At 43.6% G+C, this 17,043-nt stretch overlaps 1 protein-coding gene across 3 annotated transcripts in view; it reads left to right on the forward strand.

The window, feature by feature from the left end:
* Positions 1-12,879, forward strand: part of LOC311135421 (rho family-interacting cell polarization regulator 1-like) — a 136,610-nt gene extending 123,731 nt beyond the window's left edge. For all 3 annotated transcript variants that reach the window (XM_084169364.1, XM_084169363.1, XM_084169365.1), the window contains exons 16-22: positions 4,687-4,822; positions 4,999-5,160; positions 7,917-8,075; positions 8,419-8,615; positions 10,737-10,820; positions 10,936-11,026; positions 11,252-12,879. In XM_084169364.1, the coding sequence (XP_084025490.1) occupies positions 4,687-4,822; positions 4,999-5,160; positions 7,917-8,075; positions 8,419-8,615; positions 10,737-10,820; positions 10,936-11,026; positions 11,252-11,352 (930 nt within the window). In that variant the 3' untranslated portion in view covers positions 11,353-12,879. The remainder of the gene's footprint in view (positions 1-4,686; positions 4,823-4,998; positions 5,161-7,916; positions 8,076-8,418; positions 8,616-10,736; positions 10,821-10,935; positions 11,027-11,251) is intronic.
* The last annotated feature ends 4,164 nt before the right edge of the window (positions 12,880-17,043 follow it).

Consider the following 17,043-nt stretch of genomic DNA (forward strand, 5'->3'; position numbering starts at 1 on the left):
ATTGTCAACTTTAGTCTATTTGTAGTCAACTTTGTTTTGAAGTTATCAGTGGTCACAGAGAGACAGATAAACATACTGATTCTGTGTTTACCGGAGATCTTCTGTATATAAAGTGATGCGGAAGGGACACACTTAGTTGTTTTACGAGTGGTCTGAGGCAGTCGGTAAATAACAAGCGTTTTCAAGTGCAACTTTAGTAACGATGGTTTTGGGAAACAGCTCAGAGATTTAACGATGCTCCTACTGAATTTAGCCTTAAGATGCTTTTGTGAAACCGGGCCCTGGATTGCAGATTAATTACATTAAAAGTACATGGTGCAAGTGATCAATGCCGTTCGAGATGATTAAAAGTACATGGTGCAAGTGATCAATGCTGTTCGAGATGCTGCATAGATTATTACAGCAATTGTGAAGACATACAATTATCTGTAAGGTCCCTCAGTCAAGCAGTGAATTTCAAACACATATTCAACCACAAAATGCAGGGAGGTTGTCCAATGCCTGACAAAGAAGGGCACCTATTTGTAATTTTAAAAAAGCAGACATTGAATATCCCTTTGAGCATGGTGAAGTTATTAATTACACATTGGATGGTGTAATTAATAAGGGGAAGGAAACCGCTCAGGGATTTCACCACTTTAAAACATTAAACAGTTGAATGGCTGTGATAGGAGAAAACTGAGGCTGGATCAACAACATTGTAGTTACTCCACAATATTAACTTAAATGACAGAGTGAAAAGAAGGAAGCCTGTACAGAATATACAGTGAGGGAAAAAAGTATTTGATCCCCTGCTGATTTTGTACGTTTGCCCACTGACAAAGAAATGATCAGTTTATAATTTTAATGGTAGGTTTATTTGAACAGTGAGAGAAAAAAATCCAGAAAAACGCATGTCAAAAATGTTAGAAATTGATTTGCATTTTAATGAGGGAAATAAGTATTTGACCCCTCTGCAAAACATGACTTGGTACTTGGTGGCAAAACCCTTGTTGGCAATCAGAGGTCAGACGTTTCTTATAGTTGGCCACCAGGTTTGCACACATCTCAGGAGGGATTTTGTCCCACTCCTCTTTGCAGATCTTCTCCAAGTCATTAAGGTTTCGAGGCTGACGTTTGGCAACTCGAACCTTCAGCTCCCTCCACAGATTTTCTATGGGATTACGGTCTGGAGACTGGCTAGGCCACTCCAGGACCTTAATGTGCTTCTTCTTGAGCCACTCCTTTGTTGCCTTGGCCGTGTGTTTTGGGTCATTGTAATGCTGGAATACCCACCACGACCCATTTTCAATACCCTGGCTGAGGGAAGGAGGTTCTCACCCAAGATTTGACGGTACATGGCCCCGTCCATCGTCCCTTTGATGCGGTGAAGTTGTCCTGTCCCCTTAGCAGAAAAACACCCCCAAAGCATAATGTTTCCACCTCCATGTTTGACGGTGGGAATGGTGTTCTTGGGGTCATAGGCAGCATTCCTCCTCCTCCAAACACGGCGAGTTGAGTTGATGCCAAAGAGCTCGATTTTGGTCTCATCTGACCACAACACTTTCACCCAGTTCTCCTCTGAATCATTCAGATGTTCATTGGCAAACTTCAGACGGGCCTGTATATGTGCTTTCTTGAGCAGGTGGACCTTGCGGGCGCTGCAGGATTTCAGTCCTTCACGGCGTAGTGTGTTACCAATTGTTTTCTTGGTGACTATGGTCCCAGCTGCCTTGAGATCATTGACAAGATCCTCCCGTGTAGTTCTGGGCTGATTCCTCACCGTTCTCAGGATCATTGCAGCTCCACAAGGTGAGATCTTGCATGGAGCCCCAGGCCGAGGGAGATTGACAGTTATTTTGTGTTTCTTCCATTTGCAAATAATCGCACCAACTGTTGTCACCTTCTCACCAAGCTGCTTGACGATGGTCTTGTAGCCCATTCCAGCCTTGTGTAGGTCTACAATCTTGTCCCTGACATCCTTGGAGAGCTCTTTGGTCTTGGCCATGGTGGAGAGTTTGGAATCTGATTGATTGATTGCTTCTGTGGACAGGTGTCTTTTATACAAGTAACAAGCTGAGATTAGGAGCACTCCCTTTAAGAGTGTGCTCCTAATCTCAGCTCGTTACCTGTATAAAAGACACCTGGGAGCCAGAAATCTTTCTGATTGAGAGGGGGTCAAATACTTATTTCCCTCATTAAAATGCAAATCAATTTATAACATTTTTGACATGCGTTTTTCTGGATTTTTTTGTTGTTATTCTGTCTCTCGCTGTTCAAAAACACCTACCATTAAAATTATAGACTGATAATTTCTTTGTCGGTGGGCAAACGTACAAAATCAGCAGGGGATCAAATACTTTTTTCCCTCACTGTACATATTCCAAAACATGCATCCTTTTGCAAATTAAGGCACTAACGTAAATATGCAAAAATGTGGCAAAGAAATTAACTTTGGGGCAAACACAACACATCACAGTACCACTCTTCATATTTTTAAGCATGGTGGTGGCTGAATCATGCTATGGCTATGCTTGTCATTGGCAAGGACTAGGGAGTTTTTTTAAATAAAAATAAACGGAATAGAGCTAAGCACAGGCAAAATCCTAGAGGAAAACCTGGTTCAGTTTGCTTTCCAACAGACACTGTGAGACAGGACAATAACATAAAACACAAGGCCAAATATACACAAGTTTCTTACCAAGACGACATTGAATGTCCTAGTTACAGTTTTGACTTACACTACTGGTCAAAAGTTTTAGAACACCTACTCATTCAAGGGTTTTTCTTTATTTTTTACGATTTTCTACATTGTAGAATAATAGTGAAGACAAAATAACCTCTGTACGCCTATGTAGATATTCCATAAAAAATCAGCAGTTTCCAGCTACAATAGCCATTTACAACATTAATAATGTCTACACTGTATTTCTGATCAATTTGATGTTATTTTAATGGACAAAAAAATTGCTTTTCTTTTCGAAAATAAGGACATTTCTAAGTGACCCCAAACTGTTGAATGGTAGTGTATGTTGGATTCACATCTCCATCTCAACCAAAAATCTAAGTTATAGAATCAAATCAAATCAAATTGTATTTTTCACGTGCGCCGAATACAACAGATGTAGACCTTACCGTGAAATGCTTACTTACAAGCCCTTAACCAACAATGCAGTTCAAGAAATGGTTAAGAAAATATTTACAAAATAAACTAAAGCAATGTAAATAGTCTGGGTGGCCATTTCATTTATTGTTCAGCAGTCTTATGGCTTGGGGGTAGAAGCTGTTAAGGAGCCTTTTGGACCTAGACTTGGAGCGCCGGTACCGCTTGCCATGCAGTAGCAGAGAGAAAAGTCTATGACTTGGGTGACTGGAGTCTTTGACAGTTTTTTGGGAATGCTGAGCTGCAGTCAATGAACAGCATTCTCACATAGGTGTTCCTTTTGTCCAGGTGGGAAAGGGCAGTGTGGAGTGCGATTTGAGATTGCGCCATCTGTGGATCTGTTGGGGCGTTATGCAAATTGGAGTGGGTCTAGGGTTTCCGGTATGATGGTGTTGATGTGAGCCATGACCAGCCTTTCTAAGCACTTCATGGCTACCGACGTGAGTGCTATGGGGCGGTAGTCATTTAGGCAGGTTACCTTCGCTTTCTTGGGCACAGGGACTATGGTGGTCTGCTTGAATAGGACTAATTCAAATCAAACTTTAAATTCACTTTAAATAAAGTTTGATTTTGATGTAGTCATATTCTTTAACTTACATTTTTGGTTGAGATGGAGTAGTGAATCCAATTTATCCCATTTTAAATATCATTACATTTTAAAATCAACCAGAGCTTGAAACCTTAGGACTATTGTATTGTCTATTTTTAGTAAAATTCTGGGTTGAATTAAAACAATTGCTATTGATGACTTTGCTAATGCTATATAGGCCTAAATAGCATAATTGATGATTGATAGGTAAAGTATGGTCCCATTTTCATTTGCTCTGTTAAACCTACCCTTTTGGAATGACTGATACCCTTTGGAATTACTTAGATAAAATCTATTTCATTTTTTAAGTTGATCTCTCATCAATCATTATCACGATAGCATATTGGTAATAGTAATTGACAAATAACCAAGCATTGCTTGATTAAAACCTTGGATGGGAGACCGAAGGGTAGCTGTCGATAGATCAATTATCCAGTAGAGGTATATACATTTTTTCTGATAATGGATATAACGTTGAAAATCTGACATTGTTTTAAAGGTACAAATTCAACTGTTTTTATTCAAGGATTGTCTATGTTGAAATTTGGTTACCATGATGACATAATCCTGTGGTTGAAATTTCACCCTCAAAACACAATTTACGTTGATTACGGTACTTTTTTCAAATCCAAAGTATTTATCACGTAGATTCACGTCGCAATACGTTGACAAATTACATCAACTACGTTGATTTAACCAGTTTGCGCTCAATGGGGTCCTCTTATGTATGACACTCTAAACCAAATTAGTTTAAGAATTAAAATCTCATACATAGGTGCGTTTGTGTTGAGCTGCCAAAATTATTGATAAGCAGAGCAACAGCTCCCAGTTCTAATGTAATAATGATATTTAAAAATGTGGCATCTGTGGTCTCACCAAATGTTCTGAATTGCTGTATCAATTTTGGCTATGTGATGCCTGTGACACCTAATGGTTTATGCTGTGTGCTGTGCAGAGGCTGGGGACCTTTGGGCCTCTGCGCTGTGGGGAGATGTATGCTCTGGACCGCCTGCTCAGGGAGGCCCGAGTCCTCGAGCTTATCAGACACGTTGCCAAGGAGACCCCTGGAGGAGCCACTCAGCCAGATGAGGGTGAGTTCATTACAACTGAGAGGAGGACAATAAAACAGCATATTCATTTACTCACTGACAAATCTAAGGATATAATAAAGGTTAACTACTGTAATTGTAGATGATTAAATTACTATCATCTCTAACTTGTTTTCTTTTCCGTCTGTCTTCCTTCTTCTGCCTCTCTCCTGGAGTAGTGGTTCCCCAGTTAGAACAGTGCCAAGGGGCAACATTGCTATGGCAGCAGTGTACAGACAATGGCAGTGTGTACAGCACCTCCACAGAGGCTTTCATCACAACACTGGCTGCTGCTTACACCAACAGACTGCCCGAGAGAGGAGCCAGCCTGGCAGACACAGGTGTGATACTGTTGTTGTGTCACTATCATGTATAATAACACAGTGTATGTGACAATAAAATACACACATATATATATATATATATATATATATATATATATATATATATATATATATATATATATATATATATATATATATATATATATATATATATATATATACTGCTCAACAAAATAAAGGGAACACTAAAATAACACATCCTAGATCTGAATGAATGAAATAATCTTATTAAATACTTTTTTCTTTACATAGTTGAATGTGCTGACAACAAAATCACACAAAAATTATCAATGGAAATCAAATTTATCAACCCATGGAGGTCTGGATTTGGAGTCACACTCAAAATTAAAGTGGAAAACCACACTACAGGCAGATCCAACTTTGATGCAATGTCCTTAAAACAAGTCAAAATGAGGCTCAGTAGTGTGTGTGGCCTCCACGTGCCTGTATGACCTCCCTGCAACGCCTGGGCATGCTCCTGATGAGGTGGCGGATGGTCTCCTGAGGGATCTCCTCCCAGACCTGGACTAAAGCATCCGCCAACTCCTGGACAGTCTGTGGTGCAACGTGGCGTTGGTGGATGGAGCGAGACATGATGTCCCAGATGTGCTCAATTGGATTCAGGTCTGGGGAACGGGCGGGCCAGTCCATAGCATCAATGCCTTCCTCTTGCAGGAACTGCTGACACACTCCAGCCACATGAGGTCTAGCATTGTCTTGCATTAGGAGGAACCCAGGGCCAACCGCACCAGCATATGGTCTCACAAGGGGTCTGAGGATCTCATCTCGGTACCTAATGGCAGTCAGGCTACCTCTGGCGAGCACATGGAGGGCTGTGCGGCCCCCCAAATAAATGCCACCCCACACCATGACTGACCCACTGCCAAACCGGTCATGCTGGAGGATGTTGCAGGCAGCAGAACGTTCTCCACGGCGTCTCCAGACTCTGTCACGTCTGTCACATGTGCTCAGTGTGAACCTGCTTTCATATGTGAAGAGCACAGGGCGCCAGTGGCAAATTTGCCAATCTTGGTGTTCTCTGGCAAATGCCAAACGTCCTGCACGGTGTTGGGCTGTAAGCATAACCCCCACCTGTGGACGTCGGGCACTCATACCACCCTCATGGAGTTTGTTTCTGACCGTTTGAGCAGACACATGCACATTTGTGGCCTGCTGGAGGTCAGGGCTCTGGCAGTGCTCCTCCTGCTCCTCCTTGCACAAAGGCGGAGGTAGCGGTCCTACTGCTGAGTTGTTGCCCTCCTACGGCCTCCTCCATGTCTCCTGATGTACTGGCCTGTCTCCTGGTAGCGCCTCCATGCTCTGGACACTACGCTGACAGACACAGCAAACCTTCTTGCCACAGCTCGCATTGATGTGCCATCCTGGATGAGCTGCACTACCTGAGCCACTTGTGTGGGTTGTAGACTCCGTCTCATGCTACCACTAGAGTGAAAGCACCGCCAGCATTCAAAAGTGACCAAAACATCAGCCAGGAAGCATAGGAACTGAGAAGTGGTCTGTGGTCACCACCTGCAGAACCACTCCTTTATTGGGGGTGTCTTGCTAATTGCCTATAATTTCCACCTGTTGTCTATTCCATTTGCACAACAGCATGTGAAATTTATTGTCAATCAGTGTTGCTTCCTAAGTGGACAGTTTGATTTCACAGAAGTGTGATTGACTTGGAGTTACATTGTGTTGTTTAAGTGTTCCCTTTATTTTTTTGAGCAGTGTGTATATATATATACATACATACATACACTTAGTGGCCGGTTCATTAGGTACACCACCCCATTTACTAAAATGGTTCGCTCCTACAGACAGTGAGTCAAGTGGCCGTAGCTTGCTAGCAGTCAGACAGGCATTAAACGTTAGAATGGGCAAAACGAGTGACCTAAGCGACTTTGAGCGTGGTATGATCAATGTTGCCACACACGCTGGTTCCAGTATCTCAGAAACGTCTGGCCTCCTGTGCTTTTCACGCATGACAGTGTCTAGGGTTTACAGAGAATGGTGCGACAAATAAAAAACATCCAGTCAGCGGCAGTCCTGTGGGCAAAAACAGCTCATTGATGAGAGGTCAAAGGAGAATGGCAAGAATCGTGCAAGCTAACAGGCGGGCCACAAACAGGCAAATAATGACGTGCAGTGGTGTGCAGAACGGCATCTCGGAACGCACAACTCGTTGGTCCTTTTCACGGATGGGCTGTTTCTAACAGACGACCACACTGGGTTCCACTCCTATCAGCTAAAAACAAGAATAATCTGCTCCAATGGGCATGCGTTCACCAACACTGGACAATTGAGGAGTGGAAAAACGTAGCCTGGTCCAACGAATCCCGGTTCCTGTTTGTTCATGCTGATGGCATAGTCAGCATGCAACATCAGTCCATGGCCCCATCCTGCCTGGCATCAACGGTACAGGCTGGTGGTGTAATGGTGTGGGGTTGTTTTCATGGCACACGTAAGGTCCCTTGATACCAATTGGGCAACGTTTCCATGCCCCAATTCAGGCTGTTCTGGAGGCAAAGTGGGGTTCAACCCAGTACCTAATAAACTGGCCACTGTATATTTTAACATAGAGATACATGGTCTAAAACACTCTCCCTCAGGAGGAGTTTGTGATCAGCAATGCAATGCTCCTGGCTTTGATTCCAGTGACCTATATTATATCACAGATCCATACATTAGAGAAGAGCTGTTAAAGTGTTATCCTGTCACGTCTGACCTATGTCTCTCTGTGCTGTGTCTAGTGTTCTTGCGTCTGGTGGAGAGGATTCTGGAGAGGAGGCTGCCCAAGCGTAGGGACGGGGCAGCCAGAGAGATGCTGACCCTCTTCCAGTTCTGGAGCTACCTGGAGGCAGAGGGAGTGAGCGAGCTGGACACACACATCACTGAACTGGCAGAGGAGGGTGAGTGTCTGGGAGACTGACTATGGTAGTGAATGGGCCGCCTTAATTGCTTGGAGTTGGTGTTAATAAATGTGTTAATGTATGTTACCAGGTTACAGACAGCCACTTTGCTCTATGGTCAGTCATGATGAATGTACAGTATTTAAATGGCTGATTGCTCTCATTGTTGTTCTTACACCACACCCACTATAGCATAATCTCCTCATCCTATTGTCTTTTTCCTATTTTCTCTTCCCAACCTTATTCTCTCTCTCTGTGTGTTTCCTTTTCCTCCCACAACACACACCCTGTCCTGTCTCTTTCTCTGCTTCTCTGTCCACCCTCCACTCTTTCCCCCCCTCAGTGTGGCTGGTTCAGAGCCTGCAGTCAGGAGACCAGGAGGTGCTGGTGAAGGCCCTGAAGAGGCCACCAGAGAGCAGCCTGAAGAGGGAGGGGCTGCATGCTGTCAGCCTGCTGCTCAGGGACCCGCGGGGGAAGGTTTCTGCCTCAGCTAGCTCCCTGCTACGGAGCCTAGCCAACCAAACACGCCATCGAGAGAGGGTGAGACCAAGAGACACATTAATTTAAGGCAGGGGTATTCAACCAGGGGTACTGCAGGGGGTCTGCGTAAATGTATAAAAAAATATTTATTCAATTTTGGTTTTTATGAATATCGCTAGCACCAACAGACTTAACAAATTTCAAATTACGTACCTACAATAGAGAAGAGGAGTATATCTTATATATTCTGTTCTATATATATTTATATTCTAATGATGTCAACTATTGCTCAACTCCTAATATTGTGTTGTCAATAATTAAGCAAATTGCACTCATTGGAGCCAATTACACTCACTGGAGTATCTGACATGGGCTTTGAAAAAGCGCCCGTGAATAGGCTACCAAGTGCCGCTGGCTGCTGGTAAGCTTTCTTGCCAACACATGGCTAACCTTTATTTAACCAGCTAAACAGCTGCTCTTAGCGAAAATGTGTTTGGAGTTACCTTTCTAGCTAATAGGCTTTGTTAGAGTTTACACTACCTCTTCCAATTATTATGTAGGGAGGTCAAAATAATGAAAAACGATCTACCAAATCTATTCATTTTTAAATGTTGATTACTTCTTCTTGCCATTATAATTCAGCTGATAAGGCAATAATTGCTAATGTATGATTGGGGTCCCTGGATCGACAGTCTGCCTGGGAGGTGATCCCTGGGCAAGAAACGTTTTAAAACCCTGATTTAAGACCATACTCACTGTAGAACTTTTAAAATGCACCTCTTAAAAAGTGTTATCTCTATGAAGATGCTAGGATCACCAATGTGGATTCACACTACACTACATCTCATTCCAAAATCAGTTGGTCCCCCCTTTGCTGCTATAACAGGCTTTCCACTAGTTGTTGGAACATTGCTGCGGGGACTTGCTTCCATTCAGCCACGAGCATTAGTGAGGTCTGGCACTGATGTTGGGCGATTAGGCCTGGCTCGCAGTCAGCGTTCGAATTCATCCCAGTGGTGTTCGATGGAGTTGAGGTTAGGGCTCTGTGCAGGCCAGAAAAGTTATTCCACACCGATCCCGAAAATTGACCTCGCTTTGTGCACGGGGGCATTGTCATACTGAAATGGGGAAGGGCCTTCCCCAAACGGTTGCCACAAAGTTGGAAGCACAGAATAATCTAGAATGTCATTGTATGCTGTAGTGTTTAAGATTTCCCTTCAATGGAACTAAGGGGCCTAGCCCGAACCATGAAAAACAGCCCCAGACCATTATTCCTCCTCCATCAAACTTTACAGTTGGCACTATGCATTCGAGCAGGTAGCGTTTTCCTGACATCCGACAAACACAGATTCGTCAGTCGGACTGCCAGATGGTGAAGCGTGATTCATCACTCCAGAGAACGCCTTCCCCAAACTGTTGCCACAAAGTTGGAAGCACAGAATCGTCTAGAATGTCATTGTCTGCTGTTGCGTTAAGATTTCCCTTCACTGGAACTAAAAGGCCTAGCCCGAACCATGAAAAACAGCCCCATACCATTCGGGAAGGTAGCGTTCACCTGGCATCCACCAAACCCAGATTCGTCGGTCGGACTGCCAGATGGTGAAGCGTGATTAATCACTCCAGAGAACGCATTTCCACTGCTCCAGAGTCCAATGGCGCAGCGCTTTACACCACTCCAGCCGACGCTTGGCATTGCGCATGGTGATCTTAGGCTTGTGTGCGGCTGCTCGGCCATGGAAACCCATTTCATGAAGCTCCCGACGAACAGTTCTTGTGCAGACGTTGCTTCCAGAGGCAATTTGGAACTCGTTAGTGAGTGTTGCAACCGAGGACAGACGATTTGTACGCGCTACGCACTTCAGCACTCGGCGGTCCCGTTCTGTGAGCTTGTGTGGCCTACCACTTCACAATAACTGCACTTACAGTTGACCGGGGCATCTCTAGCTTGTTGAAAAGGTCCTATGACGGTGCCACGTTGAAAGTCACTGAGCTTTTCAGTAAGGCCATACTACTGCCAATGTTTGTCTTTGGAGATTGCATGGTTGTGTGCTTGATGTTATACACCTGTCAGCAACAGGTGTGGCTGAAATAGCCGAAACCACTAATTTGAAGGGGTGTCCACATACTTTTGTATATATAGTGTGTGTGTGTTTGTGAAAATGATAGTGTATTTTACCCCAGGCCCTGGTAAGCTGTCTGGAGCTTCTGGAGAATGAGAGCGTGGAGACGAGAGTGTGTGGCTGTAAAGCACTTGCATGTCTGAAGGTCAGTCTTACCACTTAGTCACACCTCTTCAACAATCTCCATCAGTTTTTTTTACTTTACGTACCCTAGTGTCTGGAGTCAGTCTGTTGTCCACTCTGTTTTTTATGTTCTGCAGGCCAAAGAGAGCATTGAACAGCTGATCTATCTCTGTCGATCGGACAAGGAGGATGTGCGGGATGCTGCTAAACAAGCTCTGCTGGTGCTTGGTATGTAGAAGGATAAGAAATATATAAGTTTGATAGGAGACTGAGTGATATCAAGTGATAAAGGGGCACAGAGAGTGGGGTTTCTGTGGGAGGGAAAGAGTGAGTATGAAAATGTATGCACTCACTAACTGTAAGTCGCTCTGGATAAGAGCGTCTGCTATATGACTTAAATGTAATGTAAATGTAAGACACGTGTGTGATTAATGTTCTGTGTGTTCCATCCAGGTGAGGAGGGGAAGTTGGCACACAGACACGTTGAGATATCTCTGCAGGAAGGAGTGCCATGCCTCTTCTCCCCTGGCAGCATGGCCAGCACCGCCTTCTAACGCCACCACAAAGGAATACTGATACCCTCATGCTAATGTCAACACACTATTACAGAACCATTATCATGCCACACACACACACTGTCAAAGAGGGTGCAATACACCCAGATGCAAAAAGGATGCTGACTGTCAAATGCACTCACTAACAATGGGATGACATCTACAGCTTGACATAAAGTCAGTGAACTAAACTCGCATATATTACCAACCTGTGTGTAATGTAAGTGACAACTGCTCATGAAGAACTGTGGAATTGTAGACGCGATGAAGAGGGGTGGAAAGTATTTTACTGCCTTACAGTACATTTTGGCCTGGTGGTGTTGCCTTCTGAATCATGTAAGCATAGCTGGGATGATGAATGGATGGAAGGACACAATAATCATTGTGTCAGATCATGGCATGGATAGAACAAAGTGGGAAAGTAATATGTTGACTTTTCGGGGGAAATGCACTTTTGATCTGCGGTATTTGTAATGAAGCTGGTTGGTGATGGTCTGTGTGGAGAATATCTGTGTGTGGAAGGAGTACTGAAGTAAGTCATGGGGATGGAAGGTATTTGGTTGTTCCTCAGGAGATGATGGTGGTGCAGTTCCACACTCTAGGACCAGTCTGATGAGGAGCTTGTTGCCGGCCAGGGAGAAGAAGTCTGGGAAAACAGTTATGACAGTGCCATCATTCCATACTATCATTATATGCTTTATGTAAATATATATTCCACTGGAAGTGTACATGTTAAATAATTGTGTTGTAATTCACTTGCTATTGTTGAAACAATCTACTGTAAGTAAATTCCTCATGCACTTCCTGAGACTCGTGCCACTTGCGATATAACTGAAAATTATTTCAGCTGTATGGGTGGTGGAGTTCTTTTTTATTATCATTTATTATTGAAAACTTAAAACTGTGGTGGACTTTGCCTTTTTGGAGCAGAAAATTTCTCACTGAAACAGACAACCAAACTGCTTGTACTGGCCACCTGCTGGCCATAAAGTGTGGAATCAGGGTGGGACGAGAACCTGCATTCATTCTATATTATTTACTTTGCAGATTCATCCGTTTTATTCAGAGGAGGCTGGTGGAAGGAGCTATAGGAGGACGGGCTCATTGTAATGGCTAGAATGGCATAACGGAGTCAAACGTGGTTTCCATATGTGTGATACCTTTCCAGTTATTCCATTCCAGCCATCACAATGTACCCGTCCCCCTATAGCTCCTCTCACCAGCCTCCTCTGGTTTTATTATATAGGACTTAATAACAATGGACAACTTAAAAAGCTTCTTCAGAGTATAAGTGCCTCAAGTTAAAGTGGAGAGCGGTATGAGACATGAGATGAAATACTTTAAGTATGAAGAGATGCAGTGTTAATACAAACACTGCAGCAAAGTATATTTTCCTTATGACTCAAATTGTGCAGCAAAATAAGTGATTTTCTTTAGATTTCTTTTTTTCTATAGAAGTATATTGTCTGGCAAATATCTTGCCTGGCATCAAATGTAAACAAATTATTAATAAAAATGTGTTCAAAATTGATGTTTCCTTTTGTGATAGGATGTGATAATGTATCATTTCCCTATGTTTATTAAAATGTAAGTAAACGGGGGGGACATAAAGAATCGTTCAAACTGATAAAAGCAATCTGGAAAATCTTTATGAATTTTGGTACAGCTACAAAAGAGGCATACAGATTCAAAGAGGGTTTATTATAGGTCTGTTTAATAGCCTCCTGAGTGGCGCAGTGGTCTAAGGCACTGCATCGCAGTGCTAACTGTGCCACTAGAGATCCTGGTTTGAATCCAGGCTCTGTCGCAGCCGGCCGCGACCGGGAGACTCATGGGTGGCGCACAATTGGCCCAGCGTCGTCCAGGGTAGGGGAGGGAATGGCCGGCAGGGATGTAGCTCAGTTGATAGAGCATGGCGTTTGCAACGCCAGGGTTGTGGGTTCAATTCCCACGGGGGGCCAGTATATAAAAAAAAATATGTATTCACTAACTGTAAGTCGCTCTGGATAAGAGCGTCTGCTAAATGACTAAAATGTAAATGTAAATGTAAAATGTTAATAAATATATAATACAGCATGTGCCTAGGGCTGTGACATTACCATGTTACTGCCACACCGGTGGTGACTGACCGTATTAATAACACAACAGCGGTCACGAGTCATGAAGGCAGTCAAATTCCACGTGACCGTTTATTCACGGCTTCTCCAAGCTCTGATGCTGCTGATGGTCATAATTAATTGACCAAACTTGCTAACTGCCTGGTACTCAGCACTCTATTGTCCCTCTAATCACTTTGACATCAATGCAAATGTAATCGAAAATCTAATCAAACACTTAATGAGAGCCCATGAGCTCATGTTGGGCAACATTTCTATAGGCTATGCATTTGCATTAAAAATAGGAGGATCCCATCAGCTTTCTATAGGCTAGGCCTACCACAGGAGGTTGGTGGCACCTTAATTGGGGAGGATGGGCTCGTGGTAATGGCTGGAGCAGAATCTGTGTCCATTATTATGAGCCGTCCTCCCCTCAGCAGCCTCCACTGAGCCTACTATATTTATTTCTCAACTTACCTAATATTGTATTTAATTTTTGTACCTTTATTTAACTAGGCAAGTCAGTTAAGAACAAATTCTTATTTACAATGACGGCCTACACGGGCCAAACCCGGACCAATTGTGCGCCTCCCTATGGGACTCCCAATCACAGCCGGTTGTGATACAGCCTGGAATCGAACCAGGGGGTCTGTAGTGACGCCTCAAGCACTGAGATGCAGTGCCTTAGACCGCTGCGCCACTCGGGAGCCCTTCTACGGGATCAGTGTCCTGTATACAAGACGGTTGAGCTAACGTGCGCTAATGTGATTAGCATGACTGTTGTAAGTAACAGCAAACTTTCCAGGACATAGATGTCTTATATGGGCAGAAAGCTTAAATTCTTGTTAATCTAACTGCACTGTCCAATTTACAGTAGCTATTACAGTGAAATAATACCATGTTATTGTTTGAGGAGAGTGCATAACAACAAAAAACATATCACGGCAACGGGTCTGATACATTCACCTCTGAAGGTAAATAATGTACTTACATTCAGTAATCTTGCTCTGATTTGTCATCCTAAGGCTCCCAGAGATAAAATGTAGCATAGTTTTATTTGATAAAATCTATTTTTATATTCAAATGTAGGAACTGGGTTCTACAGTTTGAACCCCTGCTGTCTCTGGCTCCACACCCACCCCGCCCGGCCATCTAGATGTGTGAAAGTTAGTGTATAAGCTAATGATCCATCATGTATGACATTCCTAGGAGTGTGTAAACTTACATTTTGTATTACCACATCATTTTTCTATGTTCTCTATAGTTATGTACTTGAAAATGTATTAATTGACCAATTCGGCACATTTGGGCAGACTTGATACAAAATAGTCCAGCATTGCAACGTTTCACTGGATCAATCTGAAATTTTGCGCGCACACTGCTGCCATCTAGTGGCAAAAATCTAAATTGCGCCTAAACTGCAATATTATATTGTGACCTTTCTCTTGCATTTCAAAGATGATGGAACAAAAACAACAACAGAAAACGCATGTTTTTTTGATTGTATTATCTTTTACCAGATCTAACGTGTTATATTCTCCTACATTAATTTCACATTTCCACTATCTTCAAAGTGTTTCCTTTTAAATGGTATCAACAATATGCATATCCTTGCTTCAGGTCCTGAGCTACAGGCAGTTAGATTTGGGTATGTCATTTTAGGCGAAAATTTAAAAAAAGGGTCTGATCCTAAAGAGTATAGCCTACCTGGCTGGCATGAAAATGAACCACGGGAAAAGCGTCCTCCATTCGCTGTTTCGAGACAGGTGCATGATAATGGTCCATTCTAAATCAAAACAAATTCCACACATATATTTTTAGTATACAGTGCAGTCTGAAAGTATTCGGACCTCTTGGCTATTTCCACATTTTGTTACGTTACAGCCTTTTTCTAAAATGTATAAAATAAAAAATGTTCCTCATCAATCTACACACAATACCCCATAATGACAAAGCGAAAAGAGGTTTTAAATTTTTTTTGCAAATGTATTTAAAATATAAAACAGAAATACCTTATTTACATAAGTATTCAGACCCTTTGCTATGAGACTCGAAATTGAGCAAGAACACAGTGGCCTCCATCATTCTTAAATGTAAGAAATTTGGAACCACCAAGACTCTTCTAGAGCTGGCCACCCGGCCAAACTGAGCAATCGGGGGAGAAGGGCCTTGGTCAGGGAGGTGACCAAGAACCCAATGGTCACTCTGACAGAGCTCCAGAGTTCCTCTATGGAGATGGGAGAACCTTCCAGAAGGACAACCATCTCTGCTGCACTCCACCAATGAGGCCTTTATGGTAGAGTGGCCAGACGGATGCCACTCCTCAGTAAAAGGCACATGACAGCCCACTTGGAGTTTGCCAAAAGGCAAAAGGACTCTCAGACCATGAGAAACAAGATTCTCTGGTCTGATGAAACCAAGATTGAACTCTTTGGCCTGAATGCCAAGCATCACTGGAGGAAACCTGGCACCATCCCTACGGTTAAGCATTGTGGTGGCAGCATCATGCTGTAGGGATGATTTTCAGCAGCAGGGACTGGGAGACTAGTCAGGATCGAGGGAAAGGTGAATGGAGAAAAGTACAGAGAGATACTTGATAAAAACCTGCTCAGGACCTCAGACTGGGGCGAAGGTTCACCTTCCAACAGGACAACCTACCTCGCCTCTCTCTCTCCCTCCCTCCTACCTCGCCTCTCTCCCTCCCTCCTACCTCGCCTCTCTCTCTCCCTGCCTCCTACCTCATCTCTCTCCCTCCCTTCCTCTAGGTGTGGTAGAGACAGGTCTGTTTGTGGGGATGACAGAGAGGGTGTACTTTGGGATGGAGGATGGTAGTGTTCGTATCAGAGACCCCCCAGTCAACTGACCAGAGCCCTGCTCCAGCACCACCTGGAACCAACCACCATCAACCATCTCATCTCAACCACAAGTGCCCTAATATTCTATCTCTGCCTGATCTGACGGACTCCGACTGTGATTGGTGTAAAAATAGTCACCTGCAGTTTTGCCTCACACAGACACAACGTCACCTCAACATCTGTCTCTCATCATGGCATGTACAGACTCTAAGTCCCAAATGGCACTCCCTTTGACCAAGGCATATAGACCCATGGGGATCTGGTCAAAGGGAGTGTAGTATGTAGGGATTAGGGTGCCATTTGGGACTGTCTTAAAGAATGTCACAGTCATAAACATCCAACCTGCATTGACTCACTGTGGCCGTAGCTAAACCTGCATTGACTCACTGTGGCCGTAGTAGCTAACAGGGTGTAGTAACATCAGTCAGTGGTGTGTTTTCTGTTCTCTTTAGATAAACAGAGAGCTCTGGTGGAGATGAACAAACCAGTCTGGTAGCAGCGGTACAGTCCAAAGACTAAACCTCCTGAATGGTACCCTATCCCCTTTATAGCGCAATAGTTTTGACCCTATGGGGCACACTGACACCAATGGGCCCTTGTCAAACGTAGATCTGTCTCTAGTAGCCTGGTCCCAGATCTGTCTCTAGTAGCCTGGTCCCAGATCTGTCTCTAGTAGCCTGGTCCCAGATCTGTCTCTAGTTGCCTGGTCCCAGGTCTGTCTCTAGTTGCCTGGTCCCAGG

Source organism: Coregonus lavaretus (genome assembly GCF_964263955.1).
Source record: "Coregonus lavaretus genome assembly, chromosome: 9".
In the NCBI taxonomy this organism is placed as follows: Eukaryota; Metazoa; Chordata; class Actinopteri; order Salmoniformes; family Salmonidae; genus Coregonus; species Coregonus lavaretus.